This window comes from Nematolebias whitei, chromosome 19 (assembly GCF_014905685.2).
Source record: "Nematolebias whitei isolate Nwh7 chromosome 19, NemWhi1, whole genome shotgun sequence".
In the NCBI taxonomy this organism is placed as follows: domain Eukaryota; kingdom Metazoa; phylum Chordata; class Actinopteri; order Cyprinodontiformes; family Rivulidae; genus Nematolebias; species Nematolebias whitei.
This window is the reverse complement of record NC_056516.1, coordinates 15,289,979-15,310,017: the sequence shown is the minus strand read 5'-3', so window position 1 is coordinate 15,310,017 and position 20,039 is coordinate 15,289,979. Positions and strand designations below refer to the sequence as shown.

At 40.3% G+C, this 20,039-nt stretch overlaps 1 protein-coding gene across 1 annotated transcript in view; it reads left to right on the top strand.

Annotated features, from left to right (window-relative positions):
• fndc5b (fibronectin type III domain containing 5b) overlaps positions 1-20,039 on the top strand; it is a 50,226-nt gene that overhangs the window by 27,044 nt on the left and 3,143 nt on the right. The window contains exon 4 of the mRNA XM_037692735.1: positions 9,946-10,032. Coding sequence (XP_037548663.1) covers positions 9,946-10,032 — 87 coding nt within the window. The remainder of the gene's footprint in view (positions 1-9,945; positions 10,033-20,039) is intronic.

The window sequence follows — 20,039 nt, the reverse complement described above, 5'->3', positions numbered from 1 at the left end:
ATATATATGTGTGTGTGTGTGTATATATGTATATATCAAACCATATGACTGAGGGAGTTTCAGAGACAGAAGTCTAACAATCTTAAGTCAAGTCCTCTGGACGTATACGTACAGAGAACTTGACTTAACTTTGCTAGATATTTCTACCTCTATCATTGAGCATGAACTTTTCTGTTCTACCAGGATTATTGAGCATGCATTGGGATATGTAGAGACATTCAACTTTTATTTACACAGGTTTGTTCCTATTGAGCCTCTTACAAGAGAGCATCACCTTGGTGTTTGATGCTCTTGCTAATTTGTAAAAGCTTTGAACTGTCCTCTAGAGTTGTCTTCCACATGTTCACTGAGGGACTGTATGGTGGCGTAGTTGGTAAAACTGTTGCCTCTCAGCAAGACGGTCGTCAGTTCAAATCCTGGCTAGGGACCTTTCTGGATGGTTGTCTGTCTCATTTGTCTCTTATGTGTCTCTCTGATGGACTCGAGACCTGTCCAGAGTGTCCTCCGCCTCTCACATCGTGACTGCTGGATATGGACACCAGTGACCCCCGCGACCCAAAATGGAAGAAGCGGATAAATATATAGGATGGATGGATGATCATTCAGTTCTTGATGAAGGTTATTAGTGTCCCTTTTATGTACTGTTTCAAACATGCCAGGATTCTGGTTTGGCATCAAGTCATATACAGTACTTTCCTGTAGTCAATCCAGGCAGTGCACAGGTTTGGGTGTCTGGTCTTACAGTCTTGAGTTAGAGTTCTGTCAACCAGTAGCTGATGCTTGACTCCCATGGTGTTGGCGTCAGTTTTTTTCTGTGCCTTGCTCAGGAATTGACCCATGTGTGTATTTATCTTAGCCACTATGAAGTCTGATAGGAGCTGCCATGTTGATCAGAGGAAGGTGATTCTCAGTTAGTTAGATGGGATTGTCTCTTTCTGGGGTTCTTTCCTGATCAGAACTGTCTGGCCTTTGGTCAACCACTCTGGGTGGGTCCTTTCCATTAGCAGCTGGTTCATTTGTGCTGATAGGCGTTCATGGAGAGTAGTCAGTTTCTGTAGCCAGTAGGTAAAAATCATGTCAGGTCCTGGTGAAATTCAGATCTTAATTCCTGGGACTCTCTCCTGGGTGTCTGCCAATATGATTGATATTGGTTCTTGTTCTATGAGATTGCTGGGGTCAGCTCTTATATCTTGTAGACATGGGGTTTTACAGTGCCTTGCGAAAGTATTCAGCCCCCTTGAACTTTTCAACCTTTTGCCACATTTCAGGCTTCACACATAAAGATATAAAATTTTAATTTTTTGAGAAGAATCAACAACAAGTGGGACACAATCGTGAAGTGGAATGAAATTTATTGGATGTGTCAAACTTTTTTAAGAAACAAAAAACTGAAAAGTGGGGCATGCAATATTATTCGGCCCCCTTGCGTTAATACTTTGTAGCGCCGCCTTTTGCTGCAATTCCAGCTGCAAGTCTCTTGGGGTTTGTCTCTATCAGTTTTGCACATCGAGAGACAGAAATTCTTGCCCATTCTTCGTTGCAAAACAGCTGGAGCTCAGTGAGGTTGGATGGAGAGTGTTTGTGAACAGCAGTCTTCAGCTCTTTCCACAGATTCTTGATTGGATTCAGGTCTGGACTTTGACTTGGCCATTCCAACACCTGGATACATTTATTTGTGAACCATTCCATTGTAGATGTGTCTTTATGTTTTGGACGATTGTCTTATTGGAAGATAAATCTCCTTCCAAGTCTCAGGTCTCTTGCAGACTCAAACAGGTTTTCTTCCAGAATGGTCCTGTATTTGGCCCCATCCATCTTCCCATCAATTCTGACCATCTTCCCTGTCCCTGCTGACAAAAAGCAGGCCCAAACCATGATGCTGCCACCACCATGTTTGACAGTGGGGATGGTGTGTTCAGGGTGATGAGCTGTGTTGCTTTTACATCAAACATATAGTTTTGCATTGTGGCCAAACAGTTGGATTTTGGTTTCATCTGACCAGAGCACCTTCTTCCACATGTTTGGTGTGTCTCCCAGGTGCTTGTGGCAAACTTTAAACAACACTTTTTATGGATATCTTTGAGAAATGGCTTTCTTCTTGCCACTCTTCCATAAAGGCCAGATTTTTGCGGTGTGCGACTGATTGTTGTCCTATGGACAGACTCTCCCACCTCAGCTGTAGATCTCTGCAGCTCATCCAGAGTGATCATGGGCCTCTTGGCTGCATCTCTGATCAGTCTTCTCCTTGTTCGAGATGAAAGTTTAGAGGGACGGCCGGGTCTTGGTAGATTTGCAGTGGTCTGATACTCCTTCCATTTCAATATGATTGCTTGCACAGTGCTCTTTGGGATGTTTAAAGCTTGGGAAATATTTTTGTATCCAAATCCGTCTTTAAACTTCTCCACAACAGTATCTCGGACCTGCCTGGTGTGTTCCTTGGTCTTCATGATGCTCTCTGCGCTTTGAACAGAACCCTGAGACTATCACAGAGCAGGTGCATTTATACGGAGGCTTGATTACACACAGGTGGATTCTATTTATCATCATCAGTCATTTGGGACAACATTGGATCATTCATAGATCCTCACTGAACTTCTGGAGTGAGTTTGCTGCACTGAAAGTAAAGGGGCCCAATAATATTGCACGCCCCACTTTTCAGTTTTTTATTTGTTAAAAAAGTTTGACACATCCAATAAATTTCATTCCACTTCACGATTGTGTCCCACTTGTTGTTGATTCTTCACAAAAAATTCAAATTGTATATCTTTATGTTTGAAGCCTGAAATGTGGCAAAAGGTTGAAAAGTTCAAGGGGGCCGAATACTTTCGCAAGGCACTGTATCATTGTGTGATGCCTCCTTTTCCTATATGCTTCTCTAGAATTGCTCACTCTCAGCTCTGGATGAATGGACTCAAATAATAAGAAGCATTTTTTAATATATTATTTACTTTTTCTGCTGTGTGTTGTCATGTATGTATAGTGATAAAATGCAGGTTTTTATTGGGATGATTTGTCTTGATGTTCAGCAGCTCTGACTTTGATGGATGAATTTGGTGGAAGCATTCATTAGCTGTCCTGATTGAATCTCTTGGCCATTACTGCTCTCCTCCTTCTCTAAGCGAGTATTAATCAGCCTGACACAACTTTGCATTTGTTGCTGCAGCACAACCCAGCTCACAACTTGTCTGTAGTTCTGCCAGTCTCTTTATCATTTTGTCCATCTGCTGCCCACTAACAGAAATTGCAAGAAATAGGGCAGAAATCTTTATGCTCGGATACTTTTATTGTGGCAAAACATCAACCAAGGTGATAAAGGCCTGTGATGGAGGAAACCTACAGTATATTTGAAGGTTTTGTATCCATGAGACCAAATAAATATCGATGCATGTATACATTTTCTAGACAGATTTTTTATTTCTTAAAACTAACAATGAGAGATCAGATTTATTTTATATGTTTAAAAAATATATATGCAGGTGTCTAATAACTACATCCTATTGAAAGCGTCTGCAAGTTTTATTTTTTGCAGTTCACTGAGCTATTGTGAATCCTTCAGATGTTAACATTAATTTAAGTATTGTCTTTAGATCTTCTTTATTCAATTTTTTATTACATTTTGACTCCAGTCTGATAGAACGAACGAGCTGATTTGTCTGCAGTCTCGTAAAAAAATACGGAACACATCTTTCTCCTCAGTGACTCCAAGGTGTCTCTGAAGTGGAAAAATAAAAAAAAAGATCATAGTAAATTATCTAACAATACTGATACATTTCATATGTACTCAGGAGTTGGAAATTTTGAATTTCATGTTGCATAAATCAGTTGGAACATCCCTTGAATTCAACTTGTAAATTTGGAGGTTCCTGATCAACCCTGACTTTTCAATTCAATTTAGTTTATTTATATAGCGCCAAGTCACAGCTGAAGTTATCTCAGGGCACTGAACAAAAACATTTACATATATAAAAAGTAATTTAATAACATTAATTATCTATGGAGCAGACTTCTGAACCGAATACGGCAGCACTGTGTATGAAAAGTGGTGATAGCCACAGTCAAACATTCTTTATTTAGATTTCCTGTTGGCTTTTATCATATTGACTCTGTTGTATATATAAATAATTATAACTTTTATTTGAAACATGTTGCATAGAATACAAAAAAATACATACTTGTACTACTGACAATAGTTATCCTAGCTTGTAAAAGAATTCAGTGATTTAGGTGTGACATCATTCCCAGGTCTGAGTGGTAAGTAAAACACGTATTTTAATTCCCCAAACAAACACGACGTGAATAGATTCATTGATACCTTTTCACAATAATAATAATGAAAAAAGAAAAACTATTTAGACTGAAGTTAAAACTTTGATTTGTCTCATCGGTCCCAGAGTCTTTAGAACTTGTCAACTTGCATTTTGGCAAATTCCTAGATGTTTTTTTTGTGTTTTTCTGTCAACAGTGAAGCCCTGCGGGTCTTCTTTCATGGAGTCTATTATGACTCAAAATATAACTCGGTGGGATCAGAAAGTAACACACATTGACGTTGGATTTGAGCTTGAATAGTTTTGGATAATTTTCTTGGCTCTTTTTTTTTTTACCATCCACACAATTCATCTGATAAACCCGGGTTTGCATTTCCTCTTGCGTCCACTTCCTGGGAGATCGGCTACAGTCTCATGAACTGGATACTTTTTAATAATAACAGCAGCTGTGGTCACAGGAACATGAAAATGCTTACAGATGGTCTTGTAGACTTTAACTTTAAAACAAATATCTCTTTTTTTCTTTTTCTTCTTCTTGGAGCTCTTCAGTCAGCTCTCACCTTTGATTTCTCTGCTCCATGTTCAGTGTGGTGCACACAATGACACCAAACTACCCCATGGCATGTTTATCACATACTAAAGGTATGCAATAATACATCAGACAATTGCTTTTGACTGACCACTTTTTATGAGAAATGAAGCACTGTTTATATGAACTGTAGAGGCACCATCCATGCATCCATCCATTCATCCATTATCCTCCTCTTGTCCCGATGTCACGTCTCGGGGGTAGCAGTTTTCTCAGGACTGACCAGACATCCCTTTCCACAGCCACCACTTCCAGCTCTTCTGGGAGGACTCCAAGGCATTCCCAGGCAAACTGAGAGACATAATCTCTCCAGCATGTCCTGGGTCTTCCCGGGGATCTCCTCCCAGTTGGACATGCCTCAAGCACCCTAGGGAGGCGCAGAACCAGGAAGCATCCTTACCTGATGCCCGAACCACCACAACCTGCTCATCTCAATGTGAAGGAGCAGCGGTTCTAGTCCGAGTATCTCCCAGATGACTGAACTTCTCAGCCTATCTCTAAAGGAGAGTTCAACTACCCTGTGGAGGAAACTAATTTCAACCGCCTGTATTCATGATCTCATTCTTTCGGTCACTACCCAGAGTTCATGACCATAGGTGAGGGTAGGAACATAGACCGACCAGTAAACAGAGAGCTTTGCCTTGCAGCTCAGCTCCCTCTTCACCACAACAGACCGGCACAGAGTCCACAATACCGCAGACGCTGCACCAATCTGTCTGTCAGTCTCACGCTCCGTTCTTCCCTCACTCTGTAGAGATACCACTAAATTTATTAATGTCTTCCTGTGGTTTTCCTCTTGCTAATAGTCAAACTCAGTTTTCTTTATATTCAGTGCTTCTCTTTGTGTTGAAGTTTGCAGTTTTACTAAGGCAAATGAGGTATAGGTGAGCAGCATTTGTTCAGTCCTGTAATCTAACCTGTGCACAGTCGGCAGCCGATAGGCCTGATACAGAAGATGAAACTGAAATTACACACACCTTGAGGAGGAGCTGATATGCACACTCCGAATTTGCATAAGTACTACTCAATGTATTTTATTTCAGTGTTTTGGTCATACATTGATTTTTTTGACTAAAAGCAAAGTGGATTACGAGACAAATGAACAGCCTGCCAGTGAAGAAGTTAGATTATCATGAATGATATAATAAGCTTTGATCATTACAGGACTCATAATCAAAAGCTGTTAAGCTAATTCAAGAATACTAAAGAAATTCTAAGTATATTGTAGTGAACCAGATGACCTCAAATATACCAGATGGACAGAGACTGTTATTTTCATTGATCTGAATAAGTCTGAACCATCTGATGAACTTTCTTTCTTGAATTAATCAAGCAGAAAAGACAATCCTCTATAATCATTACTGTCTTACAAATGTTTTGATAATCAAATTGTGTTAGTTCACTCAATGCTTTACAGGTTGAAAAGAACTACTAATTTTTATTTTACATAAACAGTAAGTAATGATTTTTGTTCCTCATTCAGAGAAGAAATCACCTGAATATGCCTTTCTTGATTTTCTGTCTGAAATGAGCAAGCTGTCGTAAGTATGTTAAAGGTTGGTTTTCGGTCAACTAAAATGTTTACCGAGAAAAATGTCATGTTTTACTATTTGAAAAGATTACAAAGTGTGAGACTCCACGAAGTCTGCTGTTGCTGCAATAATCTTTTCTGTATGTTGTAAACAATCCTTGACTTATGATAACATCTTACGTCACAAATCCACTCCTCTTTCTGGTCCTTCCACGAATCAGAAAGCTCTAAATTGAACAGGAAGTCGACCCAAATAAAATGTGGCAACTTCTCAGTTCATAGAGAAGAGAAGGAAGAGAGAATTATGGATTCCAGAATTCCAAGAGAATGAGAGTTCTGAGAGATGTTGGAATGAGAGCTGACAACAGGTCCGATAGTCCAACAGAATGAGCAGATTGAGAGTGCAGCCGGTTATGAAGAGTTTGGAGTTATGAAGAACCAGGGACGTTTGGGATTATAAGTCTGTTTTGAGCTAACCACGCACGACTCTCCGAGGATTTTTAGCTGTGCTTAACGGAGGCGCTGGAAACAGTCTGAAGGATGCTTACTGAGCTGATCTATCGTCAAACCAGGTAAAGGCTTCTTCTTCGACTAAAGTGTACCGTGGACGGGCTGGAGATCTGACGGAGCGTGCAATTTCTGGTTAAACAGATTAAACTTCCCTCACACAGTTCTCTGTAAGATAATCTCCTTTCACTCTAAAACCCACCTCTCTCTCATAAATCAGTACAGATATTTTAGAAATATCTTAAGCAAAGTCCTCAAATCACCGCCGAGTGATTTGAAGTTCATTTTCTGTGAAACTGTCTGTTATTATTTTCATATTTTGCCAAATTAATGTAAATGTTTGATGTTAAACTTTGATTCTGAAAATAAATGATTCCATTCATTTGATGGGTCAAAGATAAACAACGTCTCTCGTTACATTTCTGTTAAATTCAATGCACGACATTTACAGTCAGAAAAATGAAGAACTCGTGAATATTGTATGCATATATAATTCATATTTGTCATACAACAAGTGACACGTACCTCACGTGACTCACTACAATATTAACCAATATTTATTTATTGCTTTTCTCCAGAGGCTTAGTATCAGCTACTTACATTTCACATTTGATGTCCTCAATGCTGACAAGATGACTTAACACCCACACAGCTGTCATTTTCTCCCCGGATTTCTTTGGAAGCTTCAGCTTCATGTCTCCTGTGCCAAAGGTCTGCCCTCGCAACAAAAAACATTTATTATCCACCTTTTAAAGTGTATTAAACCCACCACTTCTGTCAGACCTGAGGCTCAGAAAGATCACCATGGTAACAGGAGACCCAATAGTATGCCAGACCATAGACATGTGGAGACACCACTATGAATCCATCCAGACAAGGCTGGGTCCTGAAGTGTTTTGAAAATGCCATTCAACTCCTGGGGGGCACATCAATAAGTCCAGGACCTGGAACTAGTCGTATTGTAAATAAAGGAGTTGGCATTTAGCTTTTAGAGTGACTGCTTGAACTTATATCACTGGTAATGTGATATGAGGGCTGTCACAAAGCATCTGTGCTGCATTACTCATCCATCATTTGAAAAATAAATCAGATTTTTGTCCATCCTATAGAGCAGTTGTAATGAATATTAGATGTACTCACTAAACCCTTTATTTTAACGTCTAACTATTGGCCACCTTTCATGGCAGCAGACGATTGTGTAATTGCTTGTGTGTGTGCTCATTTGTCTGTCTATTAGCAAAATATATGAAGAACAAGTGGACACATTTTAATGAAACACTCATAATCAACGATTGTACCTTTATAACTGATTAACATTTGAAGCCATCTCACTTCAGCGCAATCATCGCAGCTGATAAAACTTTGCAAACACACACACACACCAAAAAAAGAAGTAATTGAGTCAGTTGTACATATACTGACCTACAATTTGGTATGGTAGCAGCTGAGACTCATCCCCAACACATACTCTGAGCGTTAACAATTGTAGGAGATGTTTGTGTAAGACCTTTGAAGGTAAGGGGATGCACGATATGCATTCCTTCAAGGAGTCTTCTTCTTCTTTCAGGTTTTCCCTCTTCAAGGGTCGCCACAGCGAGTCATCCTCCTCCATCTCACTCTGTCCTCTTCATCCTCTGTCCTCACTCCATCTACTCCATGTCCTCTCTAACTGCATCTATATATATCTCCTCTTTGTATTTTCCCTGGCAGCAGCATTTCTAACATCCTTCTACCAATATACCCACTGTCCCTCCTCTGGACATGTCTAAACCATCTTAGTCTGGTCTCTCTAACTTTATGTCCCAGTTGTTCAACCTGTGCTGTAGCTCTGATGATCTCATTCCTAATCTTATCCAGACAGACTTGTAAACTTTTCCTTTGACCAAGGAATTGACAAGGAATCATAAGCCTTTATTTATTTATATTTGTTAAATGTAGCACCTTAAACCAGCCACTAGGGAGCACAAGCCAGTGTATCTCTTGTGCCGGCCCCAAGTCCGGGTAAATAGTGAGGGTTGTGTCAGGAATGGTATCCGATGTAAAACACTTTTGCCAAAACCATAATGCGAGTTCATCAAAGCAAAACCATACCAGATCGGTTGAGGCCCGGGTTAACAACGACCGCCACCAGTGCTGTTGACAAACAGGGTGCCGGCAGAAATTATGCTACTGTTAGTTGAAGACCACGAGGAGGGAAACGTGTCAGGAGAAGGCCAAATAGGAGATATATGGATGCAGTTAGAGAGGACATGAAGGTAGTTGGAGTGAGGACAGAGGATGCAGAGGACAGAGTGAGGTGGAGGAGGATGACTCGCTGTTGCGACCCCTGAAGAGGGAAAAGCCGAAAGAAGAAGAAAAAGAAGAAGTTAAATGTAGCACCTTCTTCTGCTGTTAGTAAAATGAATAAACCGTCATTTAACTTGATGACTTTATTTGCTGTGACACCAGAAAGCCAGCACCAGGAATATGTTTTTACATTGCAACAGATCTTTTAATACCAGCTACCTTCTACCAGTGTGATCAACTCCTTCTGAGGATATCAGCACAAATTTCAAGTGCAGACAAAACAGTGACAACAATATTCTGTTTCACCTAGATAATCGACAAAGCCAAGCCAGGCAGGCTCTGGCTGGATAAGTGACACAGTTTGACCAGCAGGGTAAAGGAAAAAGCACAAAGCTCGACAACAGAGTCAGAGAGGTTGTAACTCAGACTGTGTTCCAACCTTTAAGCCTGTGATTGGTGTTATGCTGCAGCTGCCAGAACACTGTCAGCAAGGGAAACCCAGTGAGTGATGGGGTAGGGGTCCAGTTCTCCATCTCTGCAGACCGCTGCTCTCTTTTAGCTTTAATTACACCAACCAGAGTGGAGAATTTACCTTTGTCAGACTCTCCGCCCTCATGTCACCCTGTTTGGTTCTTTTATCTTTCCCTGCAGAGTTTTAGGGGGATGGAAGCTTCACATTCACTCTTCTGGACAATGAACTGCAGTGTTTTCTATAATATTTTTGTTGACTCTACTCGTGTGTTTCTATGTGTGTGTTCTCTTTCCAGATGAGGTGATGATGGAGGAGGTGGGTCAGGCCCAGCTGAGGGCTGGAGAACTCATCATCATAGTTGTGGTGCTCGTCATGTGGGCAGGTAATCATCCTCTTTGCTTTTGCTCATTTATCACCTCACACCTGAGGGGAAAGCACTGCTTTTAGAACAAATAAGCTCTTTCAGTGAGTTACTATCAGAGAACAAATACTTGGGCTTTGGTGTCATTTCTCTGCGATCAGTGTTTAGGTCCCTGCAGTACTTCAAGCCCAATGTGAGAACACTTAGTGTGTAGATAGTAAGATCACAATAGATGGACAAACTAGACAAAAGATCATAAGACAGCATGGGTCAGAATCCACATAGGCTACCATTTATATAGATTTACATGAACTTTTGTGTGTGTTTCCTTGTATACAAAATCCATTTAATAAATATCTGCATTGTAAATTAGGGAGACTTTTACATGAATTCAAACAAACAGTTTATTAGGGAGAGGTAAAACAATTTTTGGGGTGCATTACATTGCCAACATTGAATCCATTTTGAATGTTTTTTTAAATGACAAAATTTTACATTGTTACGTTTGTGCTCCCACTTAGCGTCACCACAGTAGTTGCTACACGGTGCTTTGTCCAAGCAGTGTCACTGTAGCTTCATGTAGTAGAAACAATGTGGCTGTAAAGCTGTTTGTTTTTACATCTGTTTTCATATTTTTCTTCACTGAACCCTGGAAACTGTATGTCAGTAAAAAATAGCTGAAGTGATCATATCATGTCTATGAAACGCATTGGCATCAGAAGCATTTGTAATGTGGGTGGGAGACACTGGTGAGGGGGTCTGGGGGTCCTCCCCCATAAAATTTAGAATAAAGTGGATGCCATTTCCTGCATTCTGGTTAGGGGTTGAACGACTACAAAATTTTTAAACTCGACATTAACATAATAAAACTTGAGTAGAACTCGAGTAGTTGATGACATCATCGGATCTCAAGATGCAAAAATAAATAAATAAAATGGCAAAAAAAAAGTAATTATTTACAAAAAAGGCCAACAAAACATCGGGAGCATATATTGTGCTCCTACCATTTATCATACTGCAAATAAGTCATAGGAAAAACTAAACTATTAGTTGTTATTATTAAGCTGCAAAAGTGAAAGAAACGTGCGACACGTAAAAAAACTAAACTAAAAACAGTGGGGCGGTCGACCACCCCGCACCACCGCCAGCTGTGGTGCACATTAGGTTTAGTTTTTAATATGTTTACAGGTTTTTTTAATAGGTTTAAAGATTAATATTTTTTGCTATTTGTTTGTGAAACAAGGTCAGAGGAAGCTGGTTCTGGTTTGGTCATTGGACCCAGTGTTACACCATATTCTGTGACCTGCAACAGTGCATGCAACACCGCCCCCTACAGTCACAATGTACAGTGGTCACAGAATATGGTGTAACACCGGTTTGCAACGAGCTCCAAAAAGTCAGGAAGTTGATTCATTTTCTGTTTCCTTACGGTAGTTGAACCGGAAGATTCATCTTTAGTGAAATATTTCCATACTACTGATGCATTTCTACCTGTTTGCCAAGACTGGGCCTGCTCTGCTCCATCTGTCTGCTTGAAGGAATCCATTTTGTAGCCCGCACCCGGTGCGGATCACATGACACAATGATGTAACTGCGACGTAATGATGTCACTACGAATACTCGAAGTGAAATTTAACAACTCAATAGATGTCCTAGAAATTGATGTGTAGATTACTCGAGTAGTCTGTTAAAGCCCTAATTCTGGTGTATTTTAACAGGTTGTTAAACATCTGTGTGTACCTGCATAAGTAAACACTTGAATCAATAACTATTTTAGAGAGCATGGCAAAAGAAGTAGTCTGGCCAACAGCTCTCCTTGTGTGAATAAAGCATGCTCCACTTCTCTCACACATCCTACCCCCCCACCCCCATTCCCACCCCCACCCCACCCCCACACACTGGTCGACAACTACCGGCTCTAACGTAGCGCTAAGCTAGCAGTGGGCAAAACAAATGTGCTAGCTAAGATGCTATAGAAGTAGAGCTTTGCTTCTGTCATGCATCATATCCCCACCACCACCCACACACATCCAGGGCAGTAATTGCCAGCACTAACGTAGCGCTAAGCTAGCATGCAAAACAGAGATGTCTCTCCCTCTTACCCCCACCCCATTGACAAAAACCCCTCAGAAATGAGCACCCTACCAAGCTAAGTGACCTATGCTCTGTGGTGAGTTGTTGTAGGTGACCAGGAAAACTCAGAGTGGACTTTTAGTGGTTTGTGTTCTCCTATTAATCAAGTGGAATGGATTTGCTCATGAAGAAATAGAAACAGTCAACATTTATTTATACGGTTAGTTTAATTGAGCCTCAAGGACTCATTTACAAGAGAGACCTGATTTTAACAAAGACTGATGACAACCATAGACAATCATAAAAGAAAGTGTAGTGAACTAAGCCTGATCTCAAAACCTTGACCTTAGGACCATTTGGGACAGAACTGTCATTTCATTGATTTGCATCCAGAAATACAGGTTGACCCATCCTGAGACTTTCTTTCTTGAATTAATCAAGTAAAAAGGGACAATTCTCTACGATCATTACTATTTTACAAATGTTTTGATAATCAAATTGTGTTTTAGTTCAAACCATTTTTAAATGTTGAAGTGAACTAATCATTTTAATTAACTGTGAAACAGTATAATGATTCTTAATCCTCATTCAAAGAAGAAATCAGGTTAATATGCATTTCTTGATTTTCTGTCTTCAATGAGCGAAGTTGTAAGTGTGTCAAAGTTCAAGTTTCGGTCAACTGAAAGTTTACTGAAAAGAAATGTCATGTTTAACTTTTACAGCAAGATACTGGGAGAAGGGACTCCACGAAGTCTGGTTTCTTCGTAATATCTCTTTGTCTGTTCTTAAACAATCTTAATCTTTTCCTTGACTTTTCATAACACCTTACATCACAAAACACACCTCTGTTTTGGTCCATCGGCCAATCAGAAACTCCCAAATGAACCAGAAATAGAGCCCTTTAAATGTTGGTACTTCCTAGTTCAACCCAGGTTGCCGTTGGAGTCGAGTGGAGAGTTTGCAGCTCCACTCGTTTGGGAGGACAGAAGTCCAGCCATGATTTAAGGCTCTTCCGAGTATTGGGATTATAACATCTTCCACCTCTGAGTGGAACTCTGACGAACCCCACTCATGTGAAGTCCACTCGTTGAGGTGAACTGTTGTTGACGAAGTCCCGTCACCACTCCGGATATATCTCTGCCATCCTACGGAGACGCTGGAACGGTAGCGTTAACTGGAGCTCCTCTTCAGCTGATTCATCGTCAGAGAGGTAATGAGTCTAGTCCACTACTGAGCGTACCGAGGAAAGCTGGGTCGGATGGAGGGTGTCGTTCTGTCAACACTTTTCACTCATACACACACCATCTCCCTTCCTCTAAACTTCATCTTTAAAATTCTTCTATCTGCTAAAAATCATTACAGATATTTTTAGAAATGTCTGAAGCAAAGTTTTCAATCACCGCCGTGTGATTTGATGTCTGCTGTTCTGCTGAAAGTGAGGAAACAATCGCCGTATTGTTCTCACTCCTGTAAAACTGATTAATAAGCTGTCGTTATTTTCAATTATTGCCAATTAATGTAAATGTGTGATGTGTTAAACTTGATTCTGTTAATAAATGACCCACTCGTTTGGTGAGTCAAAGATAATTAACGTCTCACGTCCACATTTTATTAAATTCAATGCACGCATGTTATACAGTCCAGAAAAATGAAAGAATCCGTTTTAACAGTATGAATATATCTCAGGATATGTCATACTACAAAAGCATATAAATTGGGAAAAATAAATGAGAGAAAATTATATTAAAAAACAAAATAAAAGCAGCTATATTGTAAAGTGATGTAGAATACACCCAGTCCGGTCAATACTAAAAACAGGAACATGTCTGCATTGGTTATTGCCATGAACTTAGCAGATGTTTGAAGTCACTTAGAGAGGTCAAGGTCGAGAGCTTCAGATCTTTTTGCAAGATATTCCAGGAAACAGGAGCGGAGTAGGAGAAGGCCCTTTTGCCTAATTCAGTCCGCACTGAGGGAACATTGCATGTAATAATGTCCTGAGAGTGCACGCTGTAGCTGCACTCACGTAGTGACATGTAGAAACAGTGCTGAGTGAACTACTATTTCATGGTAAATGTGTGTGTGGGTGGGTGTCCAAATGAATATTTTTAAATGTGAGGGGGACATGTCCTCTTCACATATAATTGATGTGAAACCTGTGATGAAACGTCTATCTTTTGCATAAACACAATGCTAATCATGTTAGCTTCTCTGTAGCATTTTCATTGTTAAGTTAACATCCATGCTAACTCTTGCTCTGCAGCCCGGGTTTCTTGGCATATGTTTTTGTGGAGTATTGTATTTAAGTTTGAAGATATTTAAAATACATCGATTTTTAAAAAATATAATCTTATCCCATCCATCCATCCATCCATTATCTTTACCCGCTTATTCCATTTTGGGTCACGGGGGTCGCTGGTGCCCATGTCCAGCAATCACTGTGCGAGGGGCGGGGGACACCCTGGACAGGTCTCAAGTCCATCACAGGGCCACATAGAGACAAACGAGACAAACAACCATTCACTCTCTCACTCACACCTAGGGACAATTTAGAGTTACCAATCTGCCTAACATGCATGTTTTTGGTCTGTGGGAGGAAACCGGAGTACCCGGAGAAAACCCACGCATGCACGGAGAGAACATGCAAACACCACCCAGAAAGGCTCCTGGACCGGGGTTTGAACCAGGAACCTGTTCGCTGAGAGGCAGCTGCTCTACCAGTTGCGCCACCGTGCTGCCCTGTTTGTTCAATCATGATCCATAATTCAAGACCACAAGGACTGAAAAGTAGACTGACCAGTAAATCCAGAGCTGTTCTATTTGGCTCTTCTCCACCATGATAGACCAATGCCAAAACATTCACAATGCATTTAATTCAATTCAGCTTATTTCCATAGTGCCAAGTCACAACAGAAGTTATCTCAGAGAACTGTACAGAAACAATCACATACATAAAAAAGCCAATTAGTTAAAGTTATCTGTGTTATACAGTGCCTTGTGAAAGTATTTTGCTCCCTTGAACTTTTCAACCTTTTTGCCACATTTCAGGCTTCAAACATAAAGATATAAAATTAAAAATTTTTGTGAAGAATCAACAACAAGTGGGACACAATTGTGAAATGGAATGAAATTTATTGGATGTGTCAAACTTTTTCAATAAATAAAAAACTGAAAAGTGGGGCGTGCAATATTATTGGGCCCCTTTACTTTCAGTGCAGCAAACTCACTCCAGAAGTTCAGTGAGGATCTATGAATGATCCAATGTTGTCCCAAATGACTGATGATGATAAATAGAATCCACCTGTGTGTAATCAAGTCTCTGTATAAATGCACCTGCTCTGTGATAGTCTCAGGGTTCTGTTCAAAGTGCAGAGAGCATCATGAAGACCAAGGAACACACCAGGCAGGTCCGAGATACTGTTGTGGAGAAGTTTAAAGCCGGATTTGGGTACAAAAAGATTTCCCAAGCTTTAAACATCCCAAAGAGCACTGTGCAAGCAATCATATTGAAATGGAAGGAGTAAAAGTAACACAGCTCATCACCCTGAACACACCATCCCCACTGTCAAACATGGTGATGGCAGCATCATGGTTTGGGCCTGCTTTTCATCAGCAGGGACAGGGAAGATGGTCAGAATTGATGGGAAGATGGATGGGGCCAAATACAGGACCATTCTGGAAAAAAACCTGTTTGAGTCTGCAAGAGACCCGAGACTGAGACGGAGATTTATCTTCCAACAAGACAATGATCCAAAACATAAAGCCAAATCTACAATGGAATGGTTCACAAATAAATGTATCCAGGTGTTGGAATGGCCAAGTCAAAGTCCAGACCTGAATTCAATCGAGAATCTGTGGAAAGAGCTGAAGACTGCTGTTCACAAACGCTCTCCATCCAACCTCACTGAGCTCGAGCTGTTCTACAAGAAGAATGGGCAGAATGTCAGTGTCTCCATGTGCAAAACTGATAGAGACAAACCCCAAGAGACTTGCAGCTGGAACTGCAGCAAAAGGCGGCGCTACAAAGTATTAACGCAAGGGGGCGGAATAATATTAGACGCCCCACTTTTCAGTTTTTTATTTGTTAAAAAAGTTTGACACATCCAATAAATTTCATTCCACTTCACGATTGTGTCCCACTTGTTGTTGATTCGTCACAAAAAATTTAAATGTTATATCTTTATGTTTGAAGCCTGAAATGTGGCAAAAGGTTGAAAAGTTCAAGGGGGACAAATACTTTCGCAAGGCACTGTATCTATGCTATAAGTTAGGGAAGCAGCAGATTGTGCTGAATCTTCACTTCGTCACAGTCACTCATCCTGATGAAGCACAAAGGAGACAGCGGAAAGGAAAAACTCCCTTTGAACAGGAAGAAACCTCCATCAGGACCTGGCTCAGGATGAGTGGTCATCTGTTTCGACCAGCTGGGTTTGAGAGGACAGGAAGTAGAAACAGACAAACACAGAATGGTAGGTCCAGGTGTACCCTTTATTGGAAGAAAGACAAAAAACTTGTTAAGATATAAATAATTACAAATACAAACAGGTAGAGTAAGTAAAGACAGTAGCAGACTGAAGAAATGTGATCAGTTTGTCATCCAGCAGTGTAAACCAATAGCAGCGTATAAGGGATAGCTCAGGAAACCCAAGCCAACCCTAATTATAAGCTTTATCAAAAAGGAAAGTCTTAAGCCCAGTCTTAAAACTGGACAATGTGTCAGCCTCACGCGCAGAAACTGGAAGTTGGTTCCACAAGAGAGGAGCCTGATGACTGAAAGATCTTCCTCCCATTCTGCTTTTGGAAACTCTAGGAACCACAAGTAAACCTGCAGTTCGAGAGTGAAGTGGTCTGTTAGGAAAATATGGAACAATAAAATATGTAATATAAGATGGAGCTAAGTAGTTGAGAGCTTTATATGTTATAAGTAAAATTTTGAATTATATACTGAATTTGACAGAGAGCCAATGGAGAGAATGCAAAGTCTCCATTAGTGGCCCCATCTTCTCCACCAGGCCATCACTTGTGAACCAGACTCTTAGACCCTTAAATTTGTTTGCTTGAGGCACAGATGTCATAGTAATTCCTCACCAAAGTCTGTGCCAAGATTATTTCCTTTTTTTAAGTAGATGCTGAAATCTCACCAAAAAAATCATTGACTTGCTTCAATCTTCTTCTTCTTCTTCATTCGGCTTTTCCCTTTTCAGGGGTGCCACAGTGAGTCATCCTCCTCCATCTTACTCTGTCTTCTGCATCCTCTGTTCTCACTCCAAGCCATACAATGGCTTGTGCCCCCTAGTAGCTGTTTTTTTTTACTTGCTTCAATGGCATCACAAAGATTTATTTTTTTTCTAAATTTGTTAAATAAATTTTTTAACATTTTGGTTTGGCCCAAAGGAGTCAATACATACTATATCTCCCATTCAGACACTCAGATTGCTGTGTCGTGCTGAAGAAAATGTTTCTGTCTAAATGGACTTTCAGCTCGGTGCTAATGAAATTTAACTTCTTGGTGCTTTGTGCTGTACAAAGGAGAGTTCCTCCATATTCACTTATGACATAAAGAGTGCACGGCAAATTACAAGGTTTCCTATTCATCATTAAACAGTAGTCATTTCATCTGTTTGCAAAAGGTCAGTGTGGTATTTAAGATGTAGGGAGTCCTTTGCTGTGTCTCGTCTTACAGTATAGGATCCAGTACAGTGAAAGGCTTGAAGTGGCTCTCCCTTGCCAACTACCAGTGAGAGGACTGAAATGCTGAGGAAAATTCAAAGAAAGTGAAAGAGGAAGCAGGAAACAAAACTGTGCGAATACTGAGCTGAGCAAGATGTTAAAGAAACTAAAGAAAAAAAGGCAAATGTGTTTCCCAGTTTTAATTGGGCCTGTGGGGCAGGCTGGGGGATATAACAAGGAAATGTTGCACTTTGGTATTGAAATGATCAAATGAGCAGAGGCTGACATAAGCAGAAATACCAAATCCTGTTTGGGCCTGGATTCAGCCTGTCACCCTCTCCTTCACCGTCATGAATTATTCCCTTTTCATTTCTCCAAGCTTGCTCTTTATCTGCTCTCACATCTAAAACTCCTGCACTGTTCTTAATATCTCCAACTGGAGGCAGGCACCACATGCTTACCCCATCTCCGTCTATACAGTTGATGCTCTTCTTGTTTCTTTCTTGGCTCAGTTGCACCTGCTTTATTGACAGGAGAGGATATGTTTCATCCTCTACCTGGTATTGACAAGAACTCTGTTAATCAACTCTGGTAGTAATTCAGAAGCAGAAACTCGGTATTAGAAGTGGACTGGAGCTTCTACTGCATCCTTTGGATTTTAAACATTTCAAATCTTAGTAATGCCTCAGTCAGTTTTACAATATTTTCTTTCTCTTCTGTTTTGTTTATGGAGTAGGTGGCACGGTGGCGCAGTTGGTAGAGCTGCTGCCTCACAGCAAGTAGGTCGCCAGTTCATATCCCGGCTGGGGACCTTTCTGGGTGGAGTTTGCATGTTTTCTTTGTGCATGCACTGGTTTTCTCCAGGTACTTCGGTTTCCTCCCACAGACCAAAAACATGCATGTTAGGCTGATTGGTAACTCTAAATTGTCCCTAGGTGTGAGTGAGAAAGTGAATGGTTGTTTGTCTCTATGTGTCCCTGTGATGGACTTGCGACCCGTCCAGGGTGTACCCCGCCCCTCGCACAGTGATTGCTGGACATGGGCACCAGCGACCCCCGTGACCCAAAATGGAATAAGCGGGTAAAGAAAATGGATGGATGGATAGAGAGAATAAAACACGGACAAAAAAAATGACTAAAAATGTTTAAAAAAGTAAACAAACTATAAACAGCAGATTAAAAATACCTTTATATACTATAAAATCGTTCAAATAAAAAGGTATTCAGTCCTTCCTTAAAACTTTCTGAAGTCTGGGGTATCCTTAGATCAGGGGTGTCAAACTCATTTTCACCGAGGGCCACATCAGCATAATGGCTGTCCTTAAAGGGCCAGATGTAACTTAAAAATGTAACTAAATGTAATGTAATGTAATGTAAAATAAAATGTAACTACTCCTTAATGTTAAATAACTCATTATTTATTATAACTTATTCAAGTGACAATTACAGTTGCATAGAAAACATATGTTTGCTTGTTGCTCTAACATAAATCCTTTAAAATTTTGTCAGCTTATGAAAACCCACATAACTCCATTAATGAAGGATCAAACTGTTCAAGTGAATAAAGAAAAATAACAAATAGTCAAATAGCTTTGAAGACATCCTAAAACTGAGCTGCAAAGAACATGTATGACACATGTAGCATTTTACAAAAGAAGGCTACACACAGCCTTGCATCCAACTGATGGTTTGATGACAACAATTGGCCTGCATACACACATAAGACCTGCAAACATTAAATAATTACAACAGCAGCTATACATAAATAATATGTAATCAACTAAAAAAACAAAATAAAGGTTGACTCAGTTCACAACTATATTACTCAAGTTTTTTGGTTAGTCTTTGATGAGGAGATGCTGCCTGTCCTTGAACACACCAAGTGGATTCTCTCTCTACTATCGATTGATCATGTTCTGAAAATGATAAACACAAAACAAAATGCAAGCACAATCATTAAATTGCACACAGTTTAACTGTTCTTCTTCTTGGTTGAATTACATTTTATTATATTTTAGTTTTCAAAAAAAATGCTAACCTGTGTTTTTCTGACCAGATGTCTGACACCGTTTTCCCGTTGCCAGTGTGTCAATGTCTGGCTTTAGGTCCTGTGCTGAGGCAATGCGTAGAACAGCATGGAGGTTGTCATCCGTGAGGCGTGATCTGTGCTTGTTTTTGTTCAGATTCATTATGGAAAAAAACTGTTCGCACAGATAGGTGCTTCCAAACATGGACAGACCACGGGCAGCATGAAGTCGAAGCTGTGGCATCAAACCAGGGGGCATC